At 35.5% G+C, this 26272-nt stretch overlaps 1 protein-coding gene across 1 annotated transcript in view; it reads right to left on the bottom strand.

Annotated features, from left to right (window-relative positions):
* The window catches only part of LOC123557610 (exosome complex component RRP45-like), a 42401-nt gene that overhangs the window by 9605 nt on the left and 6524 nt on the right, over positions 1 to 26272 (bottom strand). Inside the window, exons 4-12 of the mRNA XM_053543961.1 lie at positions 26142 to 26244; positions 21557 to 21654; positions 20518 to 20557; positions 19021 to 19103; positions 15144 to 15276; positions 14022 to 14110; positions 12576 to 12746; positions 8953 to 8977; positions 6901 to 7060 (exon numbers count right to left, since the gene is read on the bottom strand). Of these exons, the coding sequence (XP_053399936.1) occupies positions 6901 to 7060; positions 8953 to 8977; positions 12576 to 12746; positions 14022 to 14110; positions 15144 to 15276; positions 19021 to 19103; positions 20518 to 20557; positions 21557 to 21654; positions 26142 to 26244 (902 nt within the window). The remainder of the gene's footprint in view (positions 1 to 6900; positions 7061 to 8952; positions 8978 to 12575; positions 12747 to 14021; positions 14111 to 15143; positions 15277 to 19020; positions 19104 to 20517; positions 20558 to 21556; positions 21655 to 26141; positions 26245 to 26272) is intronic.

Below are 26272 nucleotides of genomic sequence, written 5' to 3'. Positions count from 1 at the left end.
CTGTGTTGTGTATGATAAAAGGACTTACTTTAAACACACTCATCTTGACAAAGAAAGCATGCCGCAAGACTTTTGTTTTGATAAATGTTCTATACATAAAGATACACTCATAAAATTTTACTGTTCAGACTGTGGTGAACTGGCTTGTAAAATTTGCAAGATAAATAAACATAAAAGTTGTGTGGAAATCGAACACCTTCCAAAACTTGTGGAAAATATTGAAAAAGGTCCAGAGCTGGAACGACTTAACAAAGACATTGATAAAGTGTCTGAGGAACTGAACGAGGCAATGCAGAAGTTGGATAAAAACATGAATGACGTCAGTCTGCTGGAAGAAGCAGCAACCTCTTCCATAAACAAATACAAGGAAGACATGAAAAAAACCTTCAAAGAACGCGAGCATGCAATAATTAAACATTTTCAAGAGAAAAAGGAGAAAATTCTACACGACCTGATGAAACAGAGAGCATATGACATCAGAAAGCTCCACGAACAGAAACGAAAGGTAGAACAGAATCTAGAAAATTTAACCATTGAAACTTTAATGAAAGTGACAGATACTAAAAATCGTGATGCAGAAAGACTACAAAAATGTTTACAGAAGCAAAAAAAGTTGTCAACAGACGTGGAAATATTAAGAACTGATATAGAACAGAAAAGGGTGGTTTTCAAAATAATGAAGCAAAAGTGTGACATAGGGGTTGAAAATTCAAACTTATTTCTTATGGTGGTCACCTATTTTTTATTATAGCAAATACTTCATATTTGAAGGAAATAACTTTGGGGAAGTGTTGAGAAATGCCAATCAGAAAATATTTCAGCCTTTAATTCAAAAGTTCAGTGAATTTCCAGTAAGGTGGGTGATAAATGTTGCATGGTTTTATGACAAGGAAATATGTATAACAGTAATTTTTTCAACATAAATGATAAGTAATGGGTGTATGTGTATGGTTTGAAACTTATTTAATCATATGTTTGTGGACATTGGTTTTTAAAATCACCCTTTCTGCACAAATTTGACATGAAAATAAAACTTTACCTAGAAAAGTTGTTGCTGAATGCAAAATAACTATCATATAATTATAAAACCAACTTTTTTCTGACATGTTGCATGTTTATAAACCACATGCCAAATTTCAAGAATGTCCAATAATTCTAATTTCTAGAATTGTCTACTCAAAATTGAGTTATTTTAAAGATGCACATGGGACACATACTGAAGATCAGTGTAATATTCATCCATTATTAGTTTTCTATTCATAAAAAGACTACTGGTAATAAACTTTAGACAAATACTATCAAAAAATAGTTTATTCCACAAAATAACTACAAAATTGAAAATTTTCACTACAAAAACATGAAAATTCAACAAAATGTAATGCTTTTAAATGAAAAATAAGTGACTTTATACATAACTAACACACTGAAATCATTTAATTTACATGAACTGCTTATTCATATTAGAAAAATGACAAAATACCATGCATGATAAAAAGGAATAGTAAAATTCATACATACTTTATAATGTTACTAAAAAGGGTGCACAGGGGACAAATTGTATCAAAATATTTATTCATAGAATATGTTCATGGTAAGTAAAATTCTTTTAACTACATAATATTTACTAGTGAACAATTACATATTTAGGTAAACTTAAGAGCTTAAGAAGCAATAAAATTGATGTTTCCACTTTTAAACTTGAAAATTGGCAACTTCGGAAAAAAATGCAAACAATGAATTTTTAATTGTCCAGGGTTTCTTATATAATGCTAAATTATCAAGTAATGCCTAAATTTTGCATACACACTGCTAAGAATATAGAAATGCCACCACAAATTACAGTAATGCTATGATAATTGATATATGTCAAAACAAGAGCACCGCCTTGCGGGTGCTGACGCTCATCTGATTTTTTTTGTATAATAGAAATATTGTCCTACCCATGATTTTCTAAGTCTAAAAAGGGCCATCATTCTTGCAAAAACAGGATAGAGTTATGTTTCTTGATGTACAGTGTCCACTTATGATTGTGAAAAACTGTTGCAAGTTTTAAAGCAATAGCTTTGATAGTTTATGAGAAAAGTTGCCTTAAACATAATACTCAAGCAAGAAAATGATTTTCTAAGTCCAAAAGGGGCAATAATTATTGCAAAAAGCAGGATGGAGTTATGTTGCTTGCTGTACAGGGTCAGCTTATGATGGTGAACAAGTGTTGCAAGTTTCAAAGCAATAGCTTTGATAGTTTAAGAGAAAAAGTTGACCTAAACATAAAACTTAACCAAGAAATCTGATATTTTCTAAGTCCAAAAGGGGCCATAAATCTTGCAAAAAGCAGGATGGAGTTATGTTTCTTGATGTACAGGGTCTGCTTATGATGGTGAACAAGTATTCCAAGTTTCAAAGCAATAGCTTTGATAGTTTATGAGAAAAGTTGACCTAAACATAAAACTTAACCAAGAAATCAACCAAGAAGTCTGATATTTTCTAAGTACAAAAGGGGCCATAAATCTTGCAAAAAGCAAGATGGAGTTATGTTTCCTGCTATACAGGGTCAGCTTATGATGGTGAACAAGTCTTCCAAGTTTCAAAGCAATAGCTTTGATAGTTTAGGAGAAAAGCTGACCTAAACATAAAACTTAACCAGGCAACGCCGACGCAGACGCCGACGCCGACGCCGACGCCGACAACCGCTCAAGTGATGACAATAACTCATCATTTTTTTTCAAAAAATCAGATGAGCTAAAAAGGGTGCACAGGGGACATCACTTTTGGCTTTGTGAATGTTTAACAGTCAGTAATATGTGAAGTTGAAGGCTGCTTTTGTATCTGTTGTAACTCCCTTTCAAGGAAAATAAAGTAAAATCCCATTTTATTTAAAGAATAAAAGAAATCTGACACTTAACAACTGAAAAGGTGCACAGGGGACATTTTTAGGTGTATAGACATTCATCAAGTTTCTGAGAAAGTCGTTTTATTAAAGAAAAAAATCATACTGTGTCTTCACAGCTGAAAGGATAAAGATCTTAGAAAAACATTAAGACTTTTGAAAAGTAATAGGGTTATGAAATTGTAGTGTTCAACATTTAAATTTAGTATTTTTTTCACTATTTTTCGTGAAAAGGGTTCCATCACAAGATGTGAAATATTAGTAACAATAAGATGTAGGTAATGAAAAGAAGTATTTTATTTAAATGTGCAGAGTTTAAGTTACATTAAAAAGCCAAAGCTGTAACAATAAATCATGGTTTTAAAAAGTAAACCTCAGTTGAAAACTATACTTCATGTAAAATGTCACACTTTTTTGGGTGCACAGGGGACACAATTAGCTATATAATTTAATATAACTTTAAAACTGCTTGAGCCATCAAGATAAAATTGCACACATTTATTGAGTACATTGATTTGGATATATTTTGCTCCAAAACACATTCTAAAACTGAACTGAATTGAAGTAAGGTGAGAGAGAAGAAAAAGCTTCATTATTTTGAAAACCACCCAAAACAGAAATTGGTCAAAGACCTAAACTGTTTATTGCCATGAAGAAAAGTGAGAAAATTCTATGTCAGATCAAAGAAGACCTTAAAGAAATAAATAAAGACAGTGAAATTAATAGATACTCTATTCAGACGAAAAAAGCAGTTCTTAAAGATGGAAGTTCTGAATCAGAGAATGAATACTTCTGCTGCATTGAAATTCTAAAATCTGGAGACGCAAAATCTGGCCAGAAAAAAAATGCAACTTTTGAATATGAGATAACACCAACTAGGAAGGACAATAAGACAATTTCCTGTACAAGTTTATGCATACCATCAGAAAATCAGCTAGTGGTTGGTGATTATGACAACAATGCAATTTTACATTTTCGGAATCTTCACGACAAAATGAATTCTTTTACTCTGCATAAGATGTCATCTGGGCCCTGGGATATGACATCAACAGATGAAAACAAAGTAGCCATAACATTTCCAGACCAAGGGCAGGTCAAAATTATAAACATTTCCAAACTAAAACATAGGCGTCTCAGTTCCCTAAACCCTTTATCAAAGTCAGAAGAAATCACTGAAGAAATCAAAGTTGGGAAAAGTTGTTGTGGAATAGCAATCAGTGAAGGAAATTTTATAGTTTCTTATATAAACCCAGCTAAAATCAAGATAATGGACATGCGTGGATATGTTCTGACAACTTTTGACAAAGATTACACAAACAAACCACTGTTCACTTCTCCCATACATATTGTTCTTGATGCTGAAAACACAATCTTATATGTGTCTGATAGTGAAGAAAACACCATTACGTGTATGACCATTGATGGCAAGGTCAAATCTATCTACAAACCTATAAGCTTGCTTCAGCCAACTCAAATGGCTGTGGATGGATCTGGAACACCCTATGTCTGCGGACACAAGTCTGACAATATCCAAGTGTTATCTACCGAAAAACAAGAAATGGACATACTACTGCAAATCGGTCATGGCATCTTGCATCCAGCAAGTCTCGCATACTGTAAGACAAGCAACAAACTCTTTGTTGGCATGACAAAAAGCCAGGCCATCAAGGTGTTCAAAATATCAACTGAAGAATAAATGCTCATTTCAACTGTCACATCAACTGACTTTAGCAAATTTTTCAAGTCAATCTTAAACCTTTTTATTCCAAGATGCTTTAGACGTTAAGGTGAAATATACTAGTAAATGATAAGTTCAAAATGTGCATAATGAAAATTAAAATGCAGAACATTCTGTTTTTTGTGTCTTATTGCGTTATCTGATATTTTAACCTTTTATCCAGCTGGCAGCATGTGATTCTGCCTTTGTGACCAGTGCAGACCCAATCTTTGTGGTACCTAGGTCTAGACTGAATGTTGTCTGCCCCTTACTGAGATCAATGCTCATGCGAGGTATGATAGTTACCGTACTTTGGGATATTTTTGTCATGGTTAATTTTTCGTCTATTTCGCCATCCATATGAAGTGGCAAAAATACAACGCTCGAAAATATACCTATGTCCAAAATTTGAAACCATATAAATGTTAAGGTATAGGTCCATGTTTCGGAGAAAAAAGTTCGAACGTCCTCAAATCATAGAAAGAAAGCATTGTTTTACATGAAAATTTAACAGCATATAAAACATTTATATTATCCTATAAAACCATTGTCAATTTATTCATATATGTATTGAATTCCAGAAAGGGACTGCATGAAGTGGCCACACTTCTGGACAGTCCAGCGCCTTTAAAACCACACCATTTTTAAAAAGCTGTTACATGTCTTCGTTTTGATGCATTTTCAACATCGTACTAGTGTATAAACTTTACATAACTAGGTAAAACATTGTTTTTGACAATTGTTTACATTTATTTCTTTACAAATGGCATTCTTATTTAAAGGGGGACAACTCATTTAGAATATTTTAAGTATCCAACTCTGTGGGACAGAACAGTAAAACATGTATTGGACAGATAAGTTGTGTGTCAAAATGCTGTTCATTCACTAAAAAATCTGTTGTTTTGTGATATACTGCTAAACCTTAACACTAGAATACCTAACATCAGGTATGAAATGACAATTGCTTTTGTATTACCTGTATTGTTACAAAAACATGAAACCCGAGATTTTCTCACCTTGACCAATTTTTATTGAATCTACTGAATATGTGTAGTTGATAATCACCAGTTAAAATTTTGATACACTTACTGTACATGGTTGTCACAGTGTGAAAACAAACATGTCTATTCTTAAATATTTTCAACCGAAAGAAAAAGAAGTTCTTCTACCAGTAGAAAAAAGCAGTGAGGACTGTAATTTACACGAGTTGTGTAATGTGGAATTACGAGAAATATACAGTGAAACACCCGGCCGCAAACGTTGGAAGTACAACATTTTATCCCCAGATATTCATGAACATTTTAACGAATTTTAGTGTTTTTATATTTTAATACAATTTGCAATAAATTTCAGTATGTATATACCAGATATAATAAAGTCACATGTATGCAGTTTGTGTTGTTGGATAATCGCAGAAAAGTAACCTCCCTTGGATACTCTTCAAAAATGCTGGTAATGTGGTTGGATTTTGATGAAATTTTTGGGCAAATTTTTGCCACCTATGTAAGATGGCGAAAAATACACACGTCAAAATAAAACCACTACATTTTGGGTTAAAAGGGCGAACATTTGCCAACAAGAAAATATCCCAAAGTCTGGTAATCATTAAAGGGGCAGAGGTTAAGAAGATATGGTGAAATTGGGCACCTTGTCATAAATCTTTAACCAACACTATTACAATATCTTGTTGTTTGGGATACCTGACCTTTACCAGAAAATGTCTGCCTCTTATCAGGAACAACCCTTATGTGAGGTCTGATGATTGTTGGGGCAGTAGCTAAGAAGATATGGTGAATTTGCAAAGCTTGTCATGAAACTTTTACAAATACTATTACTGTATTTGACTACAAATACCTTGACCTTTGGGACACCTGTCCTTTAACCAAAGGTGTCTGCCGCTACCAAGACCAATACTTATATACAAGATTTGACGGTTATAGAGGTAATAATTAAAAAGATAAAGTGAAATTGAGAAGGTTTTCATAAAATTTTATCCAACTTTATTACAATATCTGACCCCTGTGACCTTGCCGTTCGAGGTATATGAACTTTAACCACTTACTGAGATTAAACCTTATCAGTGTGGGATTTGATGTTAATAGGGGCAGTAGTTAAGAAGACTGAAATTGAGAAATCTATCATAAAACATTAACCTTAAGGCAATGGTGACCAGTGGCAACAGAGACAAATGGACAAGTACAATAGCCTTCCATTTTCTTCAAAACATTAAAACCTCTGTGTCTAAACTTTTTAAAACCCCAATAATAAGTTATTCTATAAATTTCAAAATAAATACCATCTACATGTTTGGTAGTATGACTCTTCTGTAATTTCTGTGTAGATTGTTTGGTTTCTTCATCTTTCAATTCCTTCATTTCATCATCCACATCCCAGGTGCTTTTAGCACCCATCCCAATGCTTTTACCGGCCATCCCTATACCTCCTACACCACTCTCCTGTTACAGAAAAATGCCTTAATTGAAACAAAACAAAATGGAGCATCAACTTTTTAATGCAGTGCAACAATCTTCTATATTGTGTTCAACTTAGACCAAAACATGTTGAAATGATTGTTGATTTAGAAAAGCTGATTTACAAAGTAAATGGTAGGTGGCAAAAATAATTCCTGCCTAAATTACGGTATTAATTCTGCTCTCCTGAGATATCAAAAATCAAGGTTTCACTTTGCATTTTGACACTTAAAGCACACAAAACATTAGCAAATGAGAACTTACAAAGTGACCTTGAAGGGACACACCCAACTCTTGCACTTGGCATATTTCATAATTTATAAATATGCCCAATACATGTATTCCTTAAAATTCACTGCCAGTTGAGACAGACAGACAGACAGTGTAATTGCTATAAGCATTGCTACTGCAAAAAAATACTATATTTGCAGCGTTCTGCAGGCTTTAAAATTCAGAAAAACCTACTAGTATCTGATTTTCTTCAGTTTACATAAAACAGGCTAAATGCAACAAATTTACTGTTAAACTTTAAGGGAAATCCCTCTCTGCAAGATTTTCATGAAGTTTATAACAACAAGGCTGCTCTCAATAAACAAGAGCTGTCACTAATGGTGACAAATGCCCCCGCAGCACCTTGACCTTTGACCTGGTGACCTCAAAGTCAGTAGGGGTGGTGTACTCAATAAGTACTATCAGCAAGTGAAGTTTGAAGGACCTGGGTGAAGTGGTTCGCATGTAAAGTGCCTTCATGCAAAAAGATAACGTTGGCCCCTGTGACCTTGACCTTTGACCTGGTGACCCCAAAGTCAGTAGGGTTGGTGTACTCAATAAGTACTATCAGCAGGTAAAGTTTGAAGGTCCTTGGTGAAGTGGTTCGCGAGTAAAGTGCCTTCATGCAAAAAGTTAATGTTGGCCCCTGTGACCTTGACCTTTGACCTGGTGACCCCAAAGTCAGTAGGAGTGGTGTACTCAATAAGTACTATCAGCATGTGAAGTTTGAAGGTCCTGGGTGCAGTGGTTCGCGAGTAAAGTGCCTTCATGCAAAAAGTTAACGTTGGCCCCTGTGACCTTGACCTTTGACCTGGTGACCCCAAGGTCATAAGGTGTGGTGTACTCAATAAGTACTATCACCACGTGAAGTTTGAAGGTCCTGGGTGCAGTGGCTCGGGAGTAAAGTGCCTTCATGCAAAAAGTTAACGTTGGCCCCTGTGACCTTGACCTTTGACCTGGTGACCCCAAAGTCAGTAGGAGAGGTGTACTCAACAAGTACTATCAGCAAGTGAAGTTTGAAGGTCCTGGGTGCAGTGGTTCGCGAGTAAAGTGCCTTCATGCAAAAAGTTAACGTTGGCCCCTGTGACCTTGACCTTTGACCTGGTGACCCCAAAATCAGTAGGGGTGGTGTACTCAATAAGTACTATCAGCAAGTGAAGTTTGAAGGTCCTGGGTGCAGTGGTTCGCGAGTAAAGTGCCTTCATGCAAAAAGTTAATGTTGGCCCCTGTGACCTTGACCTTTGACCTGGTGACCCCAAAGTCAGTAGGAGTGGTGTACTCAATAAGTACTATCAGCATGTGAAGTTTGAAGGTCCTGGGTGCAATGGTTCGCGAGTAAAGTGCCTTCATGCAAAAAGTTAACGTTGGCCCCTGTGACCTTGACCTTTGACCTGGTGACCCCAAAGTCAGTAGGGGTGGTATACTCAATAAGTACTATCAGCATGTGAAGTTTGAAGGTCCTTGGTGCAGTGGTTCGCAAGTAAAGTGCCTTCATGCAAAAAGTTAACGTTGTGACTAACGAACGAACGAACTAACGAACGAACGAACGGACGGACAGTTGAAAACTAATATGCCTCCCTTTGGGGGCATAAAAATAATTTACTCACCATTATTATAACAGAATCGCCATCTCTGTTTATTGTTAAGGAAAGGAAATGAACTTTTATCATTAGATAAATTTTCCTAGCTATATTGTATTACTGTGAAATTATTTAATTCTGTGGGCATGAAATTTCATGGTTTAAGCAGAAATGGATATTTTGCGGGGATATAAATTTTGAATATGAAATAATATGAATATTACCCATTTGTTTAGGTTAAATTTCATGGATTTACTCAAACCTGAAATCCACAAAAAATATTCCCCTATAAATATTAATGATTTCACAGAACCTAAAAGAGCCTGTTGTTTCCAGTAGACTAGGAAAACAGTCAGTAATTTTCATGTAATGGTGAAAGCTTACTAAGAGTGTGTTTGTTGTTGTTGTTGTTTTTTTGTAGGATGCCCAACTAACTGTAAAGCTTGTGAAATCATTGAGTATGTGAAAATGGAACTATTAAATTTTTTATCAAGACATAAATGAACCATGCAATGAAAAACAGCTTGTTCCAGTGACCATGGATTGAGTACTTGGGTCCCAACCAATTTATCCATGTAGTCCCTGAAGTTCTCCTTATTTTTCCCAAAAACCCCTGGATTACTCAAGCATCTTGCTAATCTCATGTGGACCTTTTTGCTCTCAGTGTGTTACTGTACTGTTAAAACATTCTTAGAAACAAGAGCACCGCCTTGCGGGTGCTGACGCTCATCTGATATTTTTGTATAATAGAAATATTGGCCTACCCTTGATTTTCTAAGTCTAAAAGGGGCCATCATTCTTGCAAAAAGCAGGACAGAGTTATGTTTCTTGATTACAGCATCCGCTTATGATGGTGAAAAACTGTTGCAAGTTTTAAAGCAATAGCTTTGATAGTTTATGAGAAAAGCTGACTTAAACATAATACTCAACCAAGAAAACTGATTTTCTAAGTCCAAAAGGGGCAATAATTATTGCAAAAAGCTGGATGGAGTTATGTTTCTTGCTGTACAGGGTCAGCTTATGATGGTGAACAAGTGTTGCAAGTTTCAAAGCAAAAGCTTTGATAGTTTAAGAGAAAAAAGTGACCTAAACAGAAAACTTAACCAAGAAATCTGATATTTTCTATGTCCAGAAGGGGCCATAAATCTTGCAAAAAGCAGGATGGAGTTATGTTTCTAGCTGTACAGGGTCAGCTTATGATGGTGAACAAAATTAGTGTTGCAAGTTTTAAAGCAATAGCTTTGATAGTTTAGGAGAAAAGCTTACCTAAACATAACAAGAGGACCATGATGGTCCTGAATCGCTCACCTCTTCCCACATGACCCAGTTTTGAGTATGACGTCGTTTTTTCTATTATTTGACATAGTGACCTAGTTTTGAACTTGACCTAGGTATTATCAAGATAAAAATTCTGACCAATTTTCATGAAGATCCATTGAAAAATATGGTCTCTAGAGAGGAAACAAGGTTTTTCTATTATTTGACCTATTGACCTAGTTTTCAAAGGTACGTGACCCTGTTTTGAAAATTTACCTAGATATCATCAAGGTGAACATTCTCACTAATTTTCATGAAGATCTCATGAAAAATATGGCCTCTAGAGAGGTCACAAGGTTTTTCTATTTTTATACCTACTGGCCTAGTTTTTGACCGCACGTGACCCGGTTTCGAAACTGATCTAGATATCATCAAGGTGAACATTCAGATCAATTTTCATGAAGATCCATTGAAAAATATGGCCTCTAGAGAGGTCGAAAGATTTTAATAATTTTAGACCTACTGACCTAGTTTTTTACCGCACGTGACCCAGTTTCAAACTTGACCTAGATATCATCAAGATAACATTCAGACCAACTTTCATACAGATCCCATGAAAAGTATGGTCTCTAGAGAGGTCACAAGGTTTTTTTTATTATTTGACCTACTGACCTAGTTTTTTTAAGGCACGTGACCCAGTTTCAAACTTAACCTAGATATCATCAAGGTGAACATTCTGACCAATTTTCATGAAGATCCATTCACAAGTATGGCCTCTAGAGAGGTCACAAGGTTTTTCTATTTTTAGACCTACTGACCTAGTTTTTGACCGCAGTTGACCCAGTTTCGAACTTGACCTAGATATCATCAAGATGAACATTCAGACTAATTTTCATACAGATCACATGAAAAATATGGCCTTTAGAGAGGTCACAAGGTTTTTCTATTATTTGACCTACTGACCTAGTTTTTGAAGGCACGTGACCCACTTTCGAACTTGACCTAGATATCATCAAGATGAACATTCAGACCAACTTTCATACAGATCCCATGAAAAATATGGCCTCTAGAGAGGTCACAAGGTTTTTCTATTATTTGACTTACTGACCTAGTTTTTGAAGGCACGTGACCCACTTTCGAACTTGACCTAGATATCATCAAGCTGAACATTCTGACCAATTTTCATGAAGATCTCATGAAATATATGGCCTCTAGAGAGGTCACAAGGTTTTTCTATTTTTTGACCTATTGACCAAGTTTTTGACCGCACGTGACCCAGTTTCAAACTTGACCTAGATATCATCAAGATTAACATTCTGACCAACTTTCATACAGATCCCATGAAAAATATGGCCTCTAGAGAGGTCACAAGGTTTTTCTATTATTTGACTTACTGACCTAGTTTTTGAAGGCACGTGACCCAGTTTCGAAACTGACCTAGATATCATCAAGGTGAACGTTCTGACCAATTTTCATGAAGATCTTGTGAAATATATGGCCTCTAGAGAGGTCACAAGGTTTTTCTATTTTTAGACCTACTGACCTAGTTTTTGATGGCACGTGACCCAGTTTCGAACTTGACCTAGATATCATCAAGGTGAACATTCTGACCAATTTTCATGAAGATCTTGTGAAATATATGGCCTCTAGAGAGGTCACAAGGTTTTTCTATTATTTGACCCTCTGACCTAGTTTTCGAAGGTACGTGACCCAGTTTCGAACTTGACCTAGATATCATCAAGATAAACATTCTGACCAACTTTCATAAAGATCCCATGAAAAATGTGACCTCTAGAGTGGTCACAAGCAAAAGTTTACGGACGCACGCACGCACGGACGGACGGACGGACGACGGACGACGGACACCGCGCGATCACAAAAGCTCACCTTGTCACTTTGTGACAGGTGAGCTTAAAATTAACCAAGAAAACTGATTTTCTAAGTCCTAAAGGGGCAATAATTCTTGCAAAAAGCAGGATGGAGTTATGTTTCTTGATGTACAGGGTCAGCTTATGATGGTGAACAAGTGTTGCAAGTTTCAAAGCAATAGCTTTCATAGTTTAGGAGAAAAGTTGACCTAAACATAAAACTTAACCAAGAAATCTGATATTTTCTAAGTACAAAAGGGGCCATAAATCTTGCAAAAAGCAGGATGGAGTTATGTTTCTTGCTGTACAGGGTCAGCCTATAATGGTGAACAAGTGTTCCAAGTTTCAAAGCAATAGCTTTGATAGTTTAGGAGAAAAGCTGACCTAAATATAAAACTAATCAGGCAACGCCGACGCCGATCAAGTGATGACAATAACTCATTTATTTTTTATTTCAAAAAATCAGATGAGCTAAAAATCATGGAAAAAAAAGAGAATATGCAATCAATTCAATATATAGGATACTCTGATGAGGTAATATCACTGCTTGTATCACTATCATCTGATCCCTGTAGGTATGCTGAAGCCATTTGACCTTCTACAGTATCCATGTCAACTGGCTCTGTTGTTTTCTGATTGGTCGTCAGTTTGTTCTTGCATACTGATTCGGCAAACCCAAATTTACCTCCCTTGGACCTGAAAAAAGTTAACTATATGTTCAGGACTTTCAGGAAATAACACAAAAATATGCAAATAAGAGATGTTATTATTAATAAATGACTAACATCCCTGAAGTGGAGTGCCCTAGCCTGTAAGTGCTGGTTTGAAGTCAGCAAACTTAACCACATTGCCACAGAGGCACCCTTTTACTGAAGAAGAGGTGTGGGGTAAGCAGTTATGGGTTAATAAGGGAGGAGGTAGAAATTTGGGGTAGGGGTGTGGGGCAGGATGAAGTAGCATGCAAGTTGGTGAATGAAATGTAAAACTGACATTTTCTAAGGGTGTGTGTATGGGGGAAGGGGTGTGAGTGCGGACATTGCAGAGTGTGTATAAAAGATTACACAAAACAGACAGAGAAATTCAGAATCTTGCAAAAAACGTTCAACAATACTACTCCAGAATCTGACCCCAGTGACCTTGACCTTTGAGGCAAAAGACACTTAATCAAACAATATCTGCCCCTTACTAAGATCAATCCTTATATGATGTTAAATAGTATAGAGGCATTATTTAGGAAGAAATAAGAGAAAATAAGACATTTGCCATAAAACTTAAGCCACTGACACTATACATGTACATTTAACCTTGAACCTTTTGGTATCTGACCCTTAACTACAAGATGTCTGCCATGTACAAAGTTCAAACTTTATGCAAGGTTTGAAAGTACTAGGGGCAGTAGTTGAGGGGATACAGTGAAACCTAAAATCTTGCCACAAAATTTAACCTGCTACAATGGTGATAGCTATGTCACAGCAAGTAAAACAGCCCTTCTTTTTCCTTGATAAGTCAAGCTTAAAGATCATACTTAGTTGTGCACCATTCATACTGATTTAGTTGCAGTTCCTGATAAAAATTATCAAAACTTTATATTTAAATAATGCATTTAAGTTTTAACTGGTTCAAGGAACTTGGTTTCATAAATCCAGTGAGCTGTCAACTATAACAAGGTGGCCATGATGCACCTACACTGCTAACTTGAATTCCAAAATTCAAACAGGTGACAAATTACTTTGAAAGCAGGCTTGCAGATGAAGAGCATATTAAATTTAATGTTTCCTATATAGCAATTTATAAGAAACATTCCTCTGACATTTGGATGGAGCAGGCCTGGTGGCCTGGTGGCTTAGGGGAAAATTTAATTTAAAATTAAAGGTATTTTTGACTGACAACATAGCTTTGAGCATTGAGACAAACTTGTTGTGATGACTAAGCTCAATTAATTAAAGTACTGTATGTATATTTTCTACCTACCTTTCTTGTCTGTCATTTTCAAGTGCTTTATGTATCAGCTCTGTAATTTCTGTCACTTTAACAACTGCTATATTGGAACACCTTAAAACCTGAGAAAGCAAAAAATTTGGAATAAATACGATACTAGAAACACAATGACAAAATTACGACCATATGCTATATTTCACAGTCTGTTATATCATATTTGTATAGGTACATATATGTGAGAGATTTAATTCCCCATTTCAGTACACATTAGAGATGTCAAAATTCACATTATGTTATAAAAGCAAAATATTTAACTCCATATTTAATTATTATTATATAAGGTTCACTTAAATACCTGCTATATTACATCAATATTTTTTTTCCTTTTTAGCATTTCTTCTATTTCATTTTCAAACTACACATTATGTTTTATGGTTAACTAGATGGCCATGGGCAACATGTCGAGCCCGCAAGCTGTCAAAATCTAACATGACCTTTGACCTCCAACTGTGACATTGACCTTTGAGATAGGAAATTGGGTCTGTGCATGACACTCTGTCTCACTGAGGTTAAGATTCACACCAAATATAAACAAGATTGCTCCATGCATGTCAAAGTTATGGTTTGGACAAGCTGTCAAGATCTGACATGACCTTTGACCTCCAACTGTGACCTTGACCTTTGAGATAGGAACCTGAGGTCTGTGCATGACACTCCGTCTCACTGAGGTTAACATTGACAGATTGCTCCATTAATGTCAAAGTTATGGTCCAGACACTTAAATCCAGCGGACACACGCAAGCACATACACCAAACAGCCATTTGGACGACTATGTCTTCACTTCCGCCGGGCTCAACAAAAAGAGGGACTGTAATGAATACCTGATCAACCGCCTCAATAGCCTAGTGGCGAGCGTCCACTTCAAGTGCGGGAGGTCATGGTTTCGAACCCCCAGCCGTGTCATACCAGACAAGAAATTTTTTTACCAGTTTCCTTGCTTGGCTCTCAGCATTAAAAGGGGTGAAACTGGATTCTCTTCTCTCATACCCTCATGGCGAAAGATTCCATCAGAAATGAGGTATTGAGAGTGAATAATATCAGCTGTAGAACTTGCTTAACAATCAACCTTAAAAAATTAGTATAAACTAAATCACCTGATCTTTTAAAAGCAACATCTGTCCAGTAATCTGTAATGTACATATTTCTCTATGTTTATTCATCCCTATCACCATACGTCCATCCATCACTTTCTCTTCTTTGTCTGTCGGGTCAACAAGCAGAAATTTTCTGAAAAACAGTTAATATATCGAGGGGTTAAAGCCAGAACGGTATAAGTCCATTTTTCAAATAGTGGAGAAAAACGCAAAAGAAGGTTTTAGACACATAAAACTTTTTACTGAATCAGAATATTTAGATAAGATTTCGTTATATTATAGACAATAATGTTGTTACAATGTATGAAGAATATAAAAGGACTACTCATAAATTAAATTGGTTTTATAGTTAAAATTGTACTTAACTCAATCTGGCATACAACAAAATGGAAAATAATTCGAGGGTTCAAATGTGTTAAGTGCACTTAGTTCTCTAAAATATTGCAATAATGTTGGTTTTATTCGATGCCATACTGTCACAAGTGCACTTATAACAAAACTGTTAAATCTTATGACATGATTTACAAAGACTAAGGAAATATGTGCACTTAGTACAAATAGAAATGTTGAGTAAAATGTTATAAAATTACAAAATATGTTTAAAATTGTATAACAATTACACTACACAAAATTTCAACAATCCATTCTAGATATTATTAAAAGAACGTTTTCCCATCTTTTTCTATATAGTACCTCTTAAATCAAAACAACTATTGTACTTATAATAACTATTCAATATCAGACTCATCACTTACTTTTCAACATGTCTGGTTCTGATAGGCAGTCTTTTTTGTATAATGGAAGATTTTATAGAAGCTTCTTTTCTTGATTTCTGTTTTATACATTGGAAATGTAGGTCATCGAAACTGTATTAAACATATTCATTTGCAGGTTTACCGTCTTTAAATTTTAACCTTTTAGTTTTTTTTCCCACTTTTCTGTCCCTTTTTATCCAAGCTTTTTTTTTGAACTTCATACTTTGTAATGCTCTTTATGGAAAGAAATTCTCACTGGTAAATGTGCTACAACACAAGGATTTTTTGTTTTTGCCATTCTCACAATTCTATCCGACTGACAGGGTATGAATACAGTAACACTTACTGGAGTTGCTTTCCTTGCTCTTTTATTGCCTTGTTTATACTACTACTCCATTTACAGTCATTATCCATTTGCATAAGTTCGCTTACTTAAAACTTGCTCAATGGTTTCTATGTTATTGTATTTTTCTTTTGCATGCCTTTTGCATGCCAAGTGTTTATAAAAATCTCCGTGATCAAAATTCCCTTCTCTGGAAAAAGACAGTATGTTACAAAATCCCATTCATACTTTTGCAGGGGTATCATATTCCCCTCTTTAAAAATAGCAGGGGTATCATAATCCCCTTCTTGAAAATGTCGGGGCTATCAAAATCCCCTTGATTAGAATACCCTCTACTGAAGAAAATATCAACAAGGGTAACTTTTAAGTTAATATTTGAAGAAATTGTGTGGTTCCTATTTTGATAAAGTGAAAATAATCAATGAACTAACTTTAAGTACTATATTAAACTATTTTATATCCAAAATTCAACAAAATAGAACTTCGAGTTTTAACAACTGATAAACTGAAACGGTGGAAGTGAAATTTAAAATTAAACAAACTGAATAATATTTCTCTTATTGTTTTCATTAAAATTATTATCAGTGTTATTAAATAAACAACAGTATTTTCTGACAAACAAATATAGATCAACATTATGCATTGAAGTGTGTCTGAACTTTTAGCTCATAACAATACTGGGGTAAAGGCGGAGGATAGCGGATAAGTCATGCCTCACTAATTGACGTTGAATTATACCAACTAAACACTATTGTCACTAAATGGAAATTCTGTAAAAATAATTATCAATTTTTATTGTCTCCTACTTTAATGTTATAGCAACAATTCTCACCTTCACAACAATCACAATGAAAAAACATATGCATTACTGTCCAAGTAAATTATTTTATGTACATGTATGCCAACTTCAAAGTTCACAAGAGCTTCTTTATTCTTTATTCTTCAGATATTTTCCACAAATTTCATGTTGAACTTAAATTAGGCAAAGAGAAGAAAAACAAATTGTATCAACCTAATTCTCTCTTTATACATGTAATAAACTTGGTTGACAATGGAACATGGAATCAGTAAAACTACTTTGACTGCAGATGGTTGGTTTTGTTTTGTGCTCAATTTGTTTGATTTTTTTTCTCTATCTCTGGTTTTCATTTTACTATGTTCCTGATTAAACAGTCTCAACAGTTTTGTCATCTGTTCTGTCTTTTTTTTTTTTGTTCACAGCACAAGCTTGACAAAAAACTGATTGTTTACCTCCTTTTATAATTCCCTCTCATAGTTTTAATACTTTTCTTTGCCATTACTATTTAATATATACGAATATGGCAGAATACTGTTAAATCTGGAGTTTTCACCATTTTAGCAAGGAACAATATAAGTTTTCACATGAATATAACATAAAACCTTAATAAAAATATTACTTTCCATTTACAATTAACATTTATATACCTTGTGGATACAAGTTCTGAAAGTATTTTCTTTCCTAATTAACCAAAGGTGTTAATTCCAGAATGTATTAAGTGATCATATTTCATTTGTGCCTTGAATTATTAACATAATGTGTTACTTCTAGAATGGTTTACGTGCACTTGTATCGTTTTGGCACATTATTTACCTTACATAATATATCAAAATGTATACCGCCAGAAGGAACTAAGTGCACTTAAATCCTTCTGGTTTTCAAGTTAATGCACTTATAACGTTCTGGCATACAATAATACTGATGATAAGCACTTATTGCGATATGGTTCCCTTTAATATCTTAGGTTTTATACCTTATATGGTGCCAGAGATAAGGGCAAAAGAAGGAGCTTTAAAAATGGTATTAAAAAGTCTAAAAAAGTGATTTTCAGTAAAACGTGGACTTATACCGTTCTGGCTTTAAACCCTCGATATACAGTAACAGCAGTGCATCATTTCTGCATTAATTTGGGTTCTTTCCTTTTTAACTTACAACAATTGTAGATCATATGGGACTTTCCAGCTTATCATAGCTGAGAAAGACTGCAGTTACCCCACGTAACAGTTTTTTCAGGTACAAACGGGCATATGCCCAGAACCATTGACCTTCTGCAAGCTAGCTAGAAGACTTCTTCACAAAATACAAAGAATTCTACACACCAAGAGAGATTCTGAACCTGCAGCAGTGAGGAGCAAGTGATTTAAAGTCGGCAAACTTATTCATTCAGCCACAAAAGCCCCAATTTTTAACATTTTAATTTAAATACTGACTTATTTTAGCACGATTGCAAAGAAAGTTTGATGCTTATATAAATCACATGAATCAGTTTTCTGGAAAAATTAGTACAACATGGTCATGAATCATATCACAAGGACCATAAGGACCTAGAATACTGTGAAATCATTAATATTCGTGGGGGACTAATTTTCGTGGATTTCGTGGTTGAGTTAATCCACAAAATTTAATCCCAACTAACAAGTAAAATTCCCATTCATTTTATGTTCAAATGTTGATATCCGCGAATTCATATCCCCACGAAATTGCCGTTTTGATCAAAACCACGAAATTTCATGCCCACAAAATTTAATGATTTTACAGTATGCTGGTTTGGACCTAATTAGGATTGTTAATTGTTTCTCAGCATAGTTTTGAAATTCTGACCAGTGGAAAGATAGCGTTTTCAAATTGTTCTGAAGCTGGTCTGCAAAATTTGTAAATCAATAGGTATAATTAAAAATCCTAATTAGTATAATCCAGTCCTTGTGGTATGATTCATGACCATGGATAGGAAAATTATGCATCCCATGCCAGGTAACTTACCCTTGTTCAAAGAAGGCAAAAGAAACACAGATAGGCATGTGATGAACACTGAGTGGAACAGGATCTTTCTCGGAGGCAGGATGCTGTAAATGAAAGAAGACATAAAGACCTACAATAACTTTATATTGGAAAACTTCTGTTAAATCTCAAAAATCAAACACCTCCAAAAAAGGCCAATACTTTTATTTCTATTTGCAAGAAGTCAATTTATCTACAACTAAATGTTAATCCTCCTGAAAGTGTTTTACAAGACAGGTAACACCATATTCCTTGTGTGATTCATACATTTACAACAAACGTGACTGTTGAAACTTGTACCCTGGAAGAAGTGAGATGTGTGTTCTTTATGACACAAATGAGGCTTATAGATATCAAGTCATAAAATAAAAGGCAATTAAATATCTACAGCAATATCTACCAGTGCAATGACAATGCCAATTTCTTCATGTATCTCAGTTGCAAGGTACACTCTATATAGTGTGTTTCTATATTTTCAGATCCTTTGGGATTCATTTTTACTATAATAGAGTTCCACAAACGCTAGAGCTAATGGGCATGATGGCTGATACATATTTCATTACCTCTCAGGAACAGACTCATTCAAACGGAGTTTCTTGTTTGTGTTCTATGCTTCCAAAGAATCTTTTCACAGATCTGAGCCGTGCCATGAGAAAACCAACAAATTGGCTTTGCGACCAGAATGGATCCAGACCAGCCTGCGCATCCGCACAGTCTGGTCAGGATCCATGCTGTTCGCTTTCAAACCCTATTGCAAGTAGAGAACCCGTTAGCGAACAGCATGGATCCTGACCAGACTGCGCTGATGCGCATGCTGGTTGCAAAGCCACTATGTTGGTTTTCTCATGGCGCGGCTCATTTTACTATTTATTTATTTATAGGATAAAATCATATTGACTTAGGATAGACAATGGTAATATCATAAATATGGCAACTTTCCAGCTTCAAATGGTAAAAGAAGGCTTATTTTAAGATACAAGTATGTACCTTGGTACCTGGTAGAATCATTATCTTCCATAAGCCAACCGGGTGACTTCCTCACATGAAAATGTTTTACACCCTTTGGGGTGAGGTGCAAGTGAATGTAAGTCAGCAGCCTTAATTGCCTAGCCGTGTATGACTTACTGGATTCTTGCTAACCAAACATATCGTCATACATTCTTTTCCCTATACATGTAAAAATACCCCCAATGATCATTTATAGTACACCCGAGTTTGGACATACATATGCTTTGAATTTCATTGGGAATAACTTCAAAGTGAATATAAATTCAATCACTGCTACATTAGAAACATATTTTTGCAGAAACAAATTTACATACAGCAGCCACAGTCTCTGTCTTTACACTGTAAATATTTAAACTACGTTTTTTTAACATTTTCTCTTCAGATTCATGGTACAAATTAGATAAGATGTTTCAGTAGTACTTTTGGAAAGTAATATGAAAAATTTCATTTCTAAACAAGAAGTATACTCACAATAGTAATTTCATCTCCAGACACTGTTATATCAGGCCTCCTGTAACAACAAATTATTATTAAATCTCAAATTATATATATATAGTCCTTTCCATTGGTCTAAACAGGGTCATATGATTAATGATAAAACGTTAACTGTTGGACAAAGTCAAAAGCACCACCAATGACATGGTATACTGATGTCATAAGAATGTGATGTCAAGCACAATTAAAGACCTAAACACTGGAAAAAAAATGACCTACAACTGTAAATATTTGGATGAGAATAACAGCTTCAAATTGTAGAATTTAAAAAGGAAATAACTGTTGCCCTTCGGGTTCGATCAATACAAGACTTTAGACTTGAAAAAAGGGTATCAGCCATGGGTTATGTTCTCAGACAACATCACAAAAACTCACTTAAAGGTTAGGTGTATAATAAAATAGGGTTATTGTAACAGTAGCTCTGTCCGGTATGTTGTATTTGACTCGTGGACTTTGCCAGGCCTGGATTATACAAGGTGAGCAAGTGGGCCTAGAAACATCTACAATAATAGGGTTTGTAAAAGATTTGCTTATACAATGTCACTTTTAAAAATGCTTATTTTAACGGCTGTGGGTATTCTGGGTGCTGCCTACTTTTCACCAAATGAATTCAAAAAGATTCTATTTTACTCTTTGAGCTAGTTTTAGAAAATAATGTTGACAGTTAATACAGGAAAATGTTGATTGCAGATTAATGATAGAGAATGCTGTACATACAATGAACCTTTTATTGTCTTCTGCATATAAGGTAAATGAGCCACGCCATGAGAAAACGAACATAGTGCATTTTCGACCAGCATGGATCCAGACCAGCCTGCGCATCCGCACAGTCTGGTCAGGATCCATGCTGTTCGCTAATTTCTCTAATTGCAATAGGCTTTGAAAGCGAACAGCATGGATCCTGACCAGATTGCGCAGATGCACAGGCTGGTCTGGATCAATGCTGGTTGCAAATGCACTATGATGGTTTTCTCTTGGTGCGGCTCTAATATACTTAAAAGAATATTTGACAAACCTGAAGTGAGCAAGCGATGCTATAGCTGCTATACTGCAAGCATCTATCAAATTTCCATCATGGTTTAAAGCATGCACATCTACCCTTACTTCCCATACCTGTAACACAATTCAATACTTTTTTATTCTATAACAAAATCAATATGAAATGCTTTATATCAATTTAAATGTACATATGTAGCACAACAGAATTATAAGTTTGTAACTGGTTGTTTTCCATGAAATCATACATTGGCACATATTTAGTAAATTACAAAAAAAATCTTCATTGATAGGTAAGATTTCTTTGGTATTCATGAGATTTAGGGAGATTCCACTTATGTTCTTAAGAGAGTTTCAGATTTGTTTAATATAATATAATTTGGTGTAACATTATTCAAGAAAACCAGAAATGTGTCCATGGGACACAGATGCCCCCACTACATGACAAAGGACACAGATCAACTTTGGGAAAACAATATGTTGCTATTTTAAACAAGAGGGCCATGATGGTCCTATATTGCTCACCTGTTATCATTGCACTTGAGGACAAGAAGGTCCTCAGAAAAAATATCTAAATCCAAAGGACAGGAACAACAAACGGAAGAAATTTAACCAAAAAGAAGAAAAACAAGAGCACCGCCTTTCGGGTGCTGACGCTCATCTGATATTTTTGTATAATAGAAATATTGTCCTACCCATGATTTTCTAAGTCTAAAAAGGGCCATCATTCTTGCAAAAAGCAGGATAGAGTTATGTTTCTTGATGTACATTGTCCACTTATGATGGTGAAAAACTGTTGCAAGTTTTAAAGCAATAGCTTTGATAGTTTATGAGAAAAGTTGACTTAAACATAATACTCAACCAAGAAAATGATTTTCTAAGTCCAAAAGGGGCAATAATTATTGCAAAAAGCAGGATGGAGTTATGTTGCTTGCTGTACAGGGTCAGCTTATGATGGTGAACAAGTGTTGCAAGTTTCAAAGCAATAGCTTTGATAGTTTAGGAGAAAAGTTGACCTAAACATAAAACTTAACCAAGAAATCTGATATTTTCTAAGTACAAAAGGGGCCATAAATCTTGCAAAACGCAAGATGGAGTTATGTTTCTTGCTATACAGGGTCAGCTTATGATGGTGAACAAGAATTCCAAGTTTCAAAGCAATAGCTTTGATAGTTTAGGAGAAAAGCTGACCTAAACATAAAACATAACCAGGCAACGCCGATGCAGACGCCGACAACCGCTCAAGTGATGACAATAACTCATCTTTTTTTTTTCAAAAAATCAGATGAGCTAAAAATTCTTACAAGGTATAGATATGTCAAAAAACACCTAAAAATTGGAGGTACCATCCATGTTGTACCACAGAAAAGTGGTCTCGCTTTTTCCCAATGGCCAATAATAACAAGAGGACCATGATGGTCCTGAATCGCTCACCTCTTCCCACATGACCCAGTTTTGAGTATGACGTCGTTTTTTCTATTATTTGACACAGTGACCTAGTTTTTGAGCTCATGTGACCCAGTTTTGAACTTGACCTAGATATTATCAAGATAAAAATTCTGACCAATTTTCATGAAGATCCATTGAAAAATATGGTCTTTAGAGAGGTCACAAGGTTTTTCTATTATTTGACCTATTGACCTAGTTTTCAAAGGTACGTGACCCTGTTTTGAACTTTATCTAGATATCATCAAGGTGAACATTCTCACTAATTTTCATGAAGATCTCATGAAAAATATGGCCTCTAGAGAGGTTACAAGGTTTTTCTATTTTTATACCTACTGGCCTAGTTTTTGACCGCACGTGACCCAGTTTCGAAACTGACCTAGATATCATCAAGGTGAACATTCAGATCAATTTTCATGAAGATCTATTGAAAAATATGGCCTCTAGAGAGGTCAAAATATTTTAATAATTTTAGATCTACTGACCTAGTTTTTGACCGCAGTTGACCCAGTTTCAAACTTGATCTAGATATAATCAAGATGAATATTCAGACCAACTTTCATACAGATCCCATGAAAAGTATGGCCTCTAGAGAGGTCGCAAGGTTTTTTTATTATTTGACCTACTGACCTAGTTTTTTATGGCACGTGACCCAGTTTCAAACTTGATCTAGATATCATCAAGCTGAACATTCTGACCAATTTTCATGAAGATCCATTCAAGGGTATGGCCTCTAACGAGGTCACAACGTTTTTTCATTATTTGACCTACTGACCTACTTTTTGAAGGCATGTGACCCACTTTCGAACTTGACCTAGATATCATCAAGATGAACATTCCGACCAATTTTTATGGAGATCCATTCACAAGTATGGCCTCTAGTAAGTCACAAGGTTTTTCTATTTTAAGACCTACTGACCTAGTTTTTGACTGCACATGACCCTGTTTCAAACCTGACCTAGATATCATCAAGATGAACATTCAGACCAATTTTCATACAGATCCCATGAAAGATATGGCCTTTAGAGAGGTCACAAGGTTTTTCTATTATTTGACCAACTGACCTAGTTTTTGACGGCACGTGACCCATTTTCGAACTTGACCTAGATATCATCAAGATGAACATTCAGACCAACTTTCATACAGATCCCATGAAAAATATGGCCTCTAGAGAGGTCACAAGGTTTTTCTATTATCTGACCTACTGACCTAGTTTTTGATGGCACGTGACCCACTTTCGAACTTGACCTAGATATCATCAAGGCCAACATTCTGACAAATTTTCATGAAGATCTCATGAAATATATGGCCTCTAGAGAGGTCACAAGGTTTTTCTATTTTTAGACCTACTGACCTAGTTTTGGAACGCACGTGACCCAGTTTCGAACTTGACCTAGATATCATCAAGATGAACATTCAGACCAACTTTCATACAGATTCCATGAAAAATATAGCCTTTAGCGAGGTCGAAAGGTTTTTCTATTATTTGACCTACTGACCTAGTTTTTGAAGGCACGTAACCCAGTTTTGAACTTGATCTAGATACCATCAAGGTGAACGTTCTGACCAATTTTCATAAAGATCTTATGAAATATTTGGCCTCTAGAGAGGTCACAAGGTTTTTCTATTTTTAGACCTACTGACCTAATTTTTGACCGCACGTGACCCAGTTTCGAACTTGATCTAGATATCATCAAGGTGAACATTCTGACTAATTTTCATTAAGATCTTGTGAAATATATGGCCTCTAGAGAGGTCACAAGGTTTTTCTATTTTTAGACCTACTGACCTAGTTTTTGAAGGCACGTGGCCCAGTTTCGAACTTGACCTAGATATCATCAAGATGAACATTGTGACCAATTTTCATAAAGATCCCACAAAAAATGTGACCTCTAGTGGTCACAAGCAAAAGTTTACGGATGGACGGACGCACGGCGGACGCTGCGTGATCACAAAAGCTCACCTTGTCACTTTGTGACAGGTGAGCTAAAAAAATGCAAAAAATAACCATATATAATGTACATATAAACATATATGCTTTCTTGAGATTTTTAGATACCTGTCCATCACCGCATTTTAATGTTGCTTGAACTCAACGATGACTATGCTGTGGTCTGAGAAGTATGTTGACAGGCATGAAGTTCTTGGCTGCTGTTCCTGTAAACTTTGGTGACTCTAGGTCAAATACTTTCGGAGCTATGCGCGAAACAACATTAAAATGACCAATTTTTAACTAAGTCAGGGGCCATAACTCCTACAAGACTGAATGAATCCGGAGGCGAAACCCCAGGTGCACAACTGCACAAGCTGACCAACATTCTTGTAAACTTTGGTGACTCTAGGTCAAATACTTTTGGAGCTACGCGCGGCACAACATTAAAATGACCAATTTTTACAAAGTCAGGGGCCATAACTCCTACACGACTGAATGAATCTGGACGCGAAACCCCAGGTGCACAACTACACATGCTGACCAACATTCCTGTAGAGTTTTGTGACTCTACGTAAAATACTTTTGGAGCTAGGCGCGACACATTCTCGGAAGGAAGGACGGACAGACGGACAAGGGCAAATCTATATGCGCCCCCCAAAGTGGGGGCATAAAAATGTTTTTGTACTGAATACTAACCTTCTATTTTGTATCAAATACTAAGATAAAAGATCATTATTTTTTTTATGAAGATATATAGTCAACCTGCACTAAAGATCACCTGTCAACAGAGAACATGTGAATTTAAAGACCACTACTCTTTTTTCCTATTTTATAAACTTTTTTGTTTTTGATGGGTTTAAAATCACACAGACCCAATCATAAGTCATATGATGACTTTTCAGTTCTTCATGGAGAAGGAAGACCCCAGATGCCCGTCTGGGCATTATTTCCGGCATGCACAGGCACCTGGTTACATTTAGTGACCTTCCACACAAAAGAATTCTACACTCGAAGCAAAGTTTGAACCTGCTTGGCCACAGGGGCTCCATTTAAACACTTGATAACAATATTAACCGATCATCAATAAAGTTAAGACCTCCCTGACAGGGTCTTATAATATATACATTTTTCCACACTGAAACGTAGTGACTAGAATGTAGGGTGGAACTGAACATTACGGTGAATAAACAAAAATATACCAGGAATGGAAAAATTAAAGGAATACCTTTTCACCAGCCACAATACACAGAGATTCAGTATCTATACATCTTGATTCCTTCAGACATCTTTCCAGTAATCTGTTAATCTCTACACCAAAATCAGACAATCTGTGAAGTGGAAGAACAAAAGCTGATT

The sequence above is a fragment of the Mercenaria mercenaria genome, chromosome 5 (genome assembly GCF_021730395.1).
Source record: "Mercenaria mercenaria strain notata chromosome 5, MADL_Memer_1, whole genome shotgun sequence".
NCBI lineage: Eukaryota > Metazoa > Mollusca > Bivalvia > Venerida > Veneridae > Mercenaria > Mercenaria mercenaria.
The sequence above is the reverse complement of the archived record's forward strand: the minus strand, read 5'-3'. Positions and strand labels throughout refer to the sequence as shown.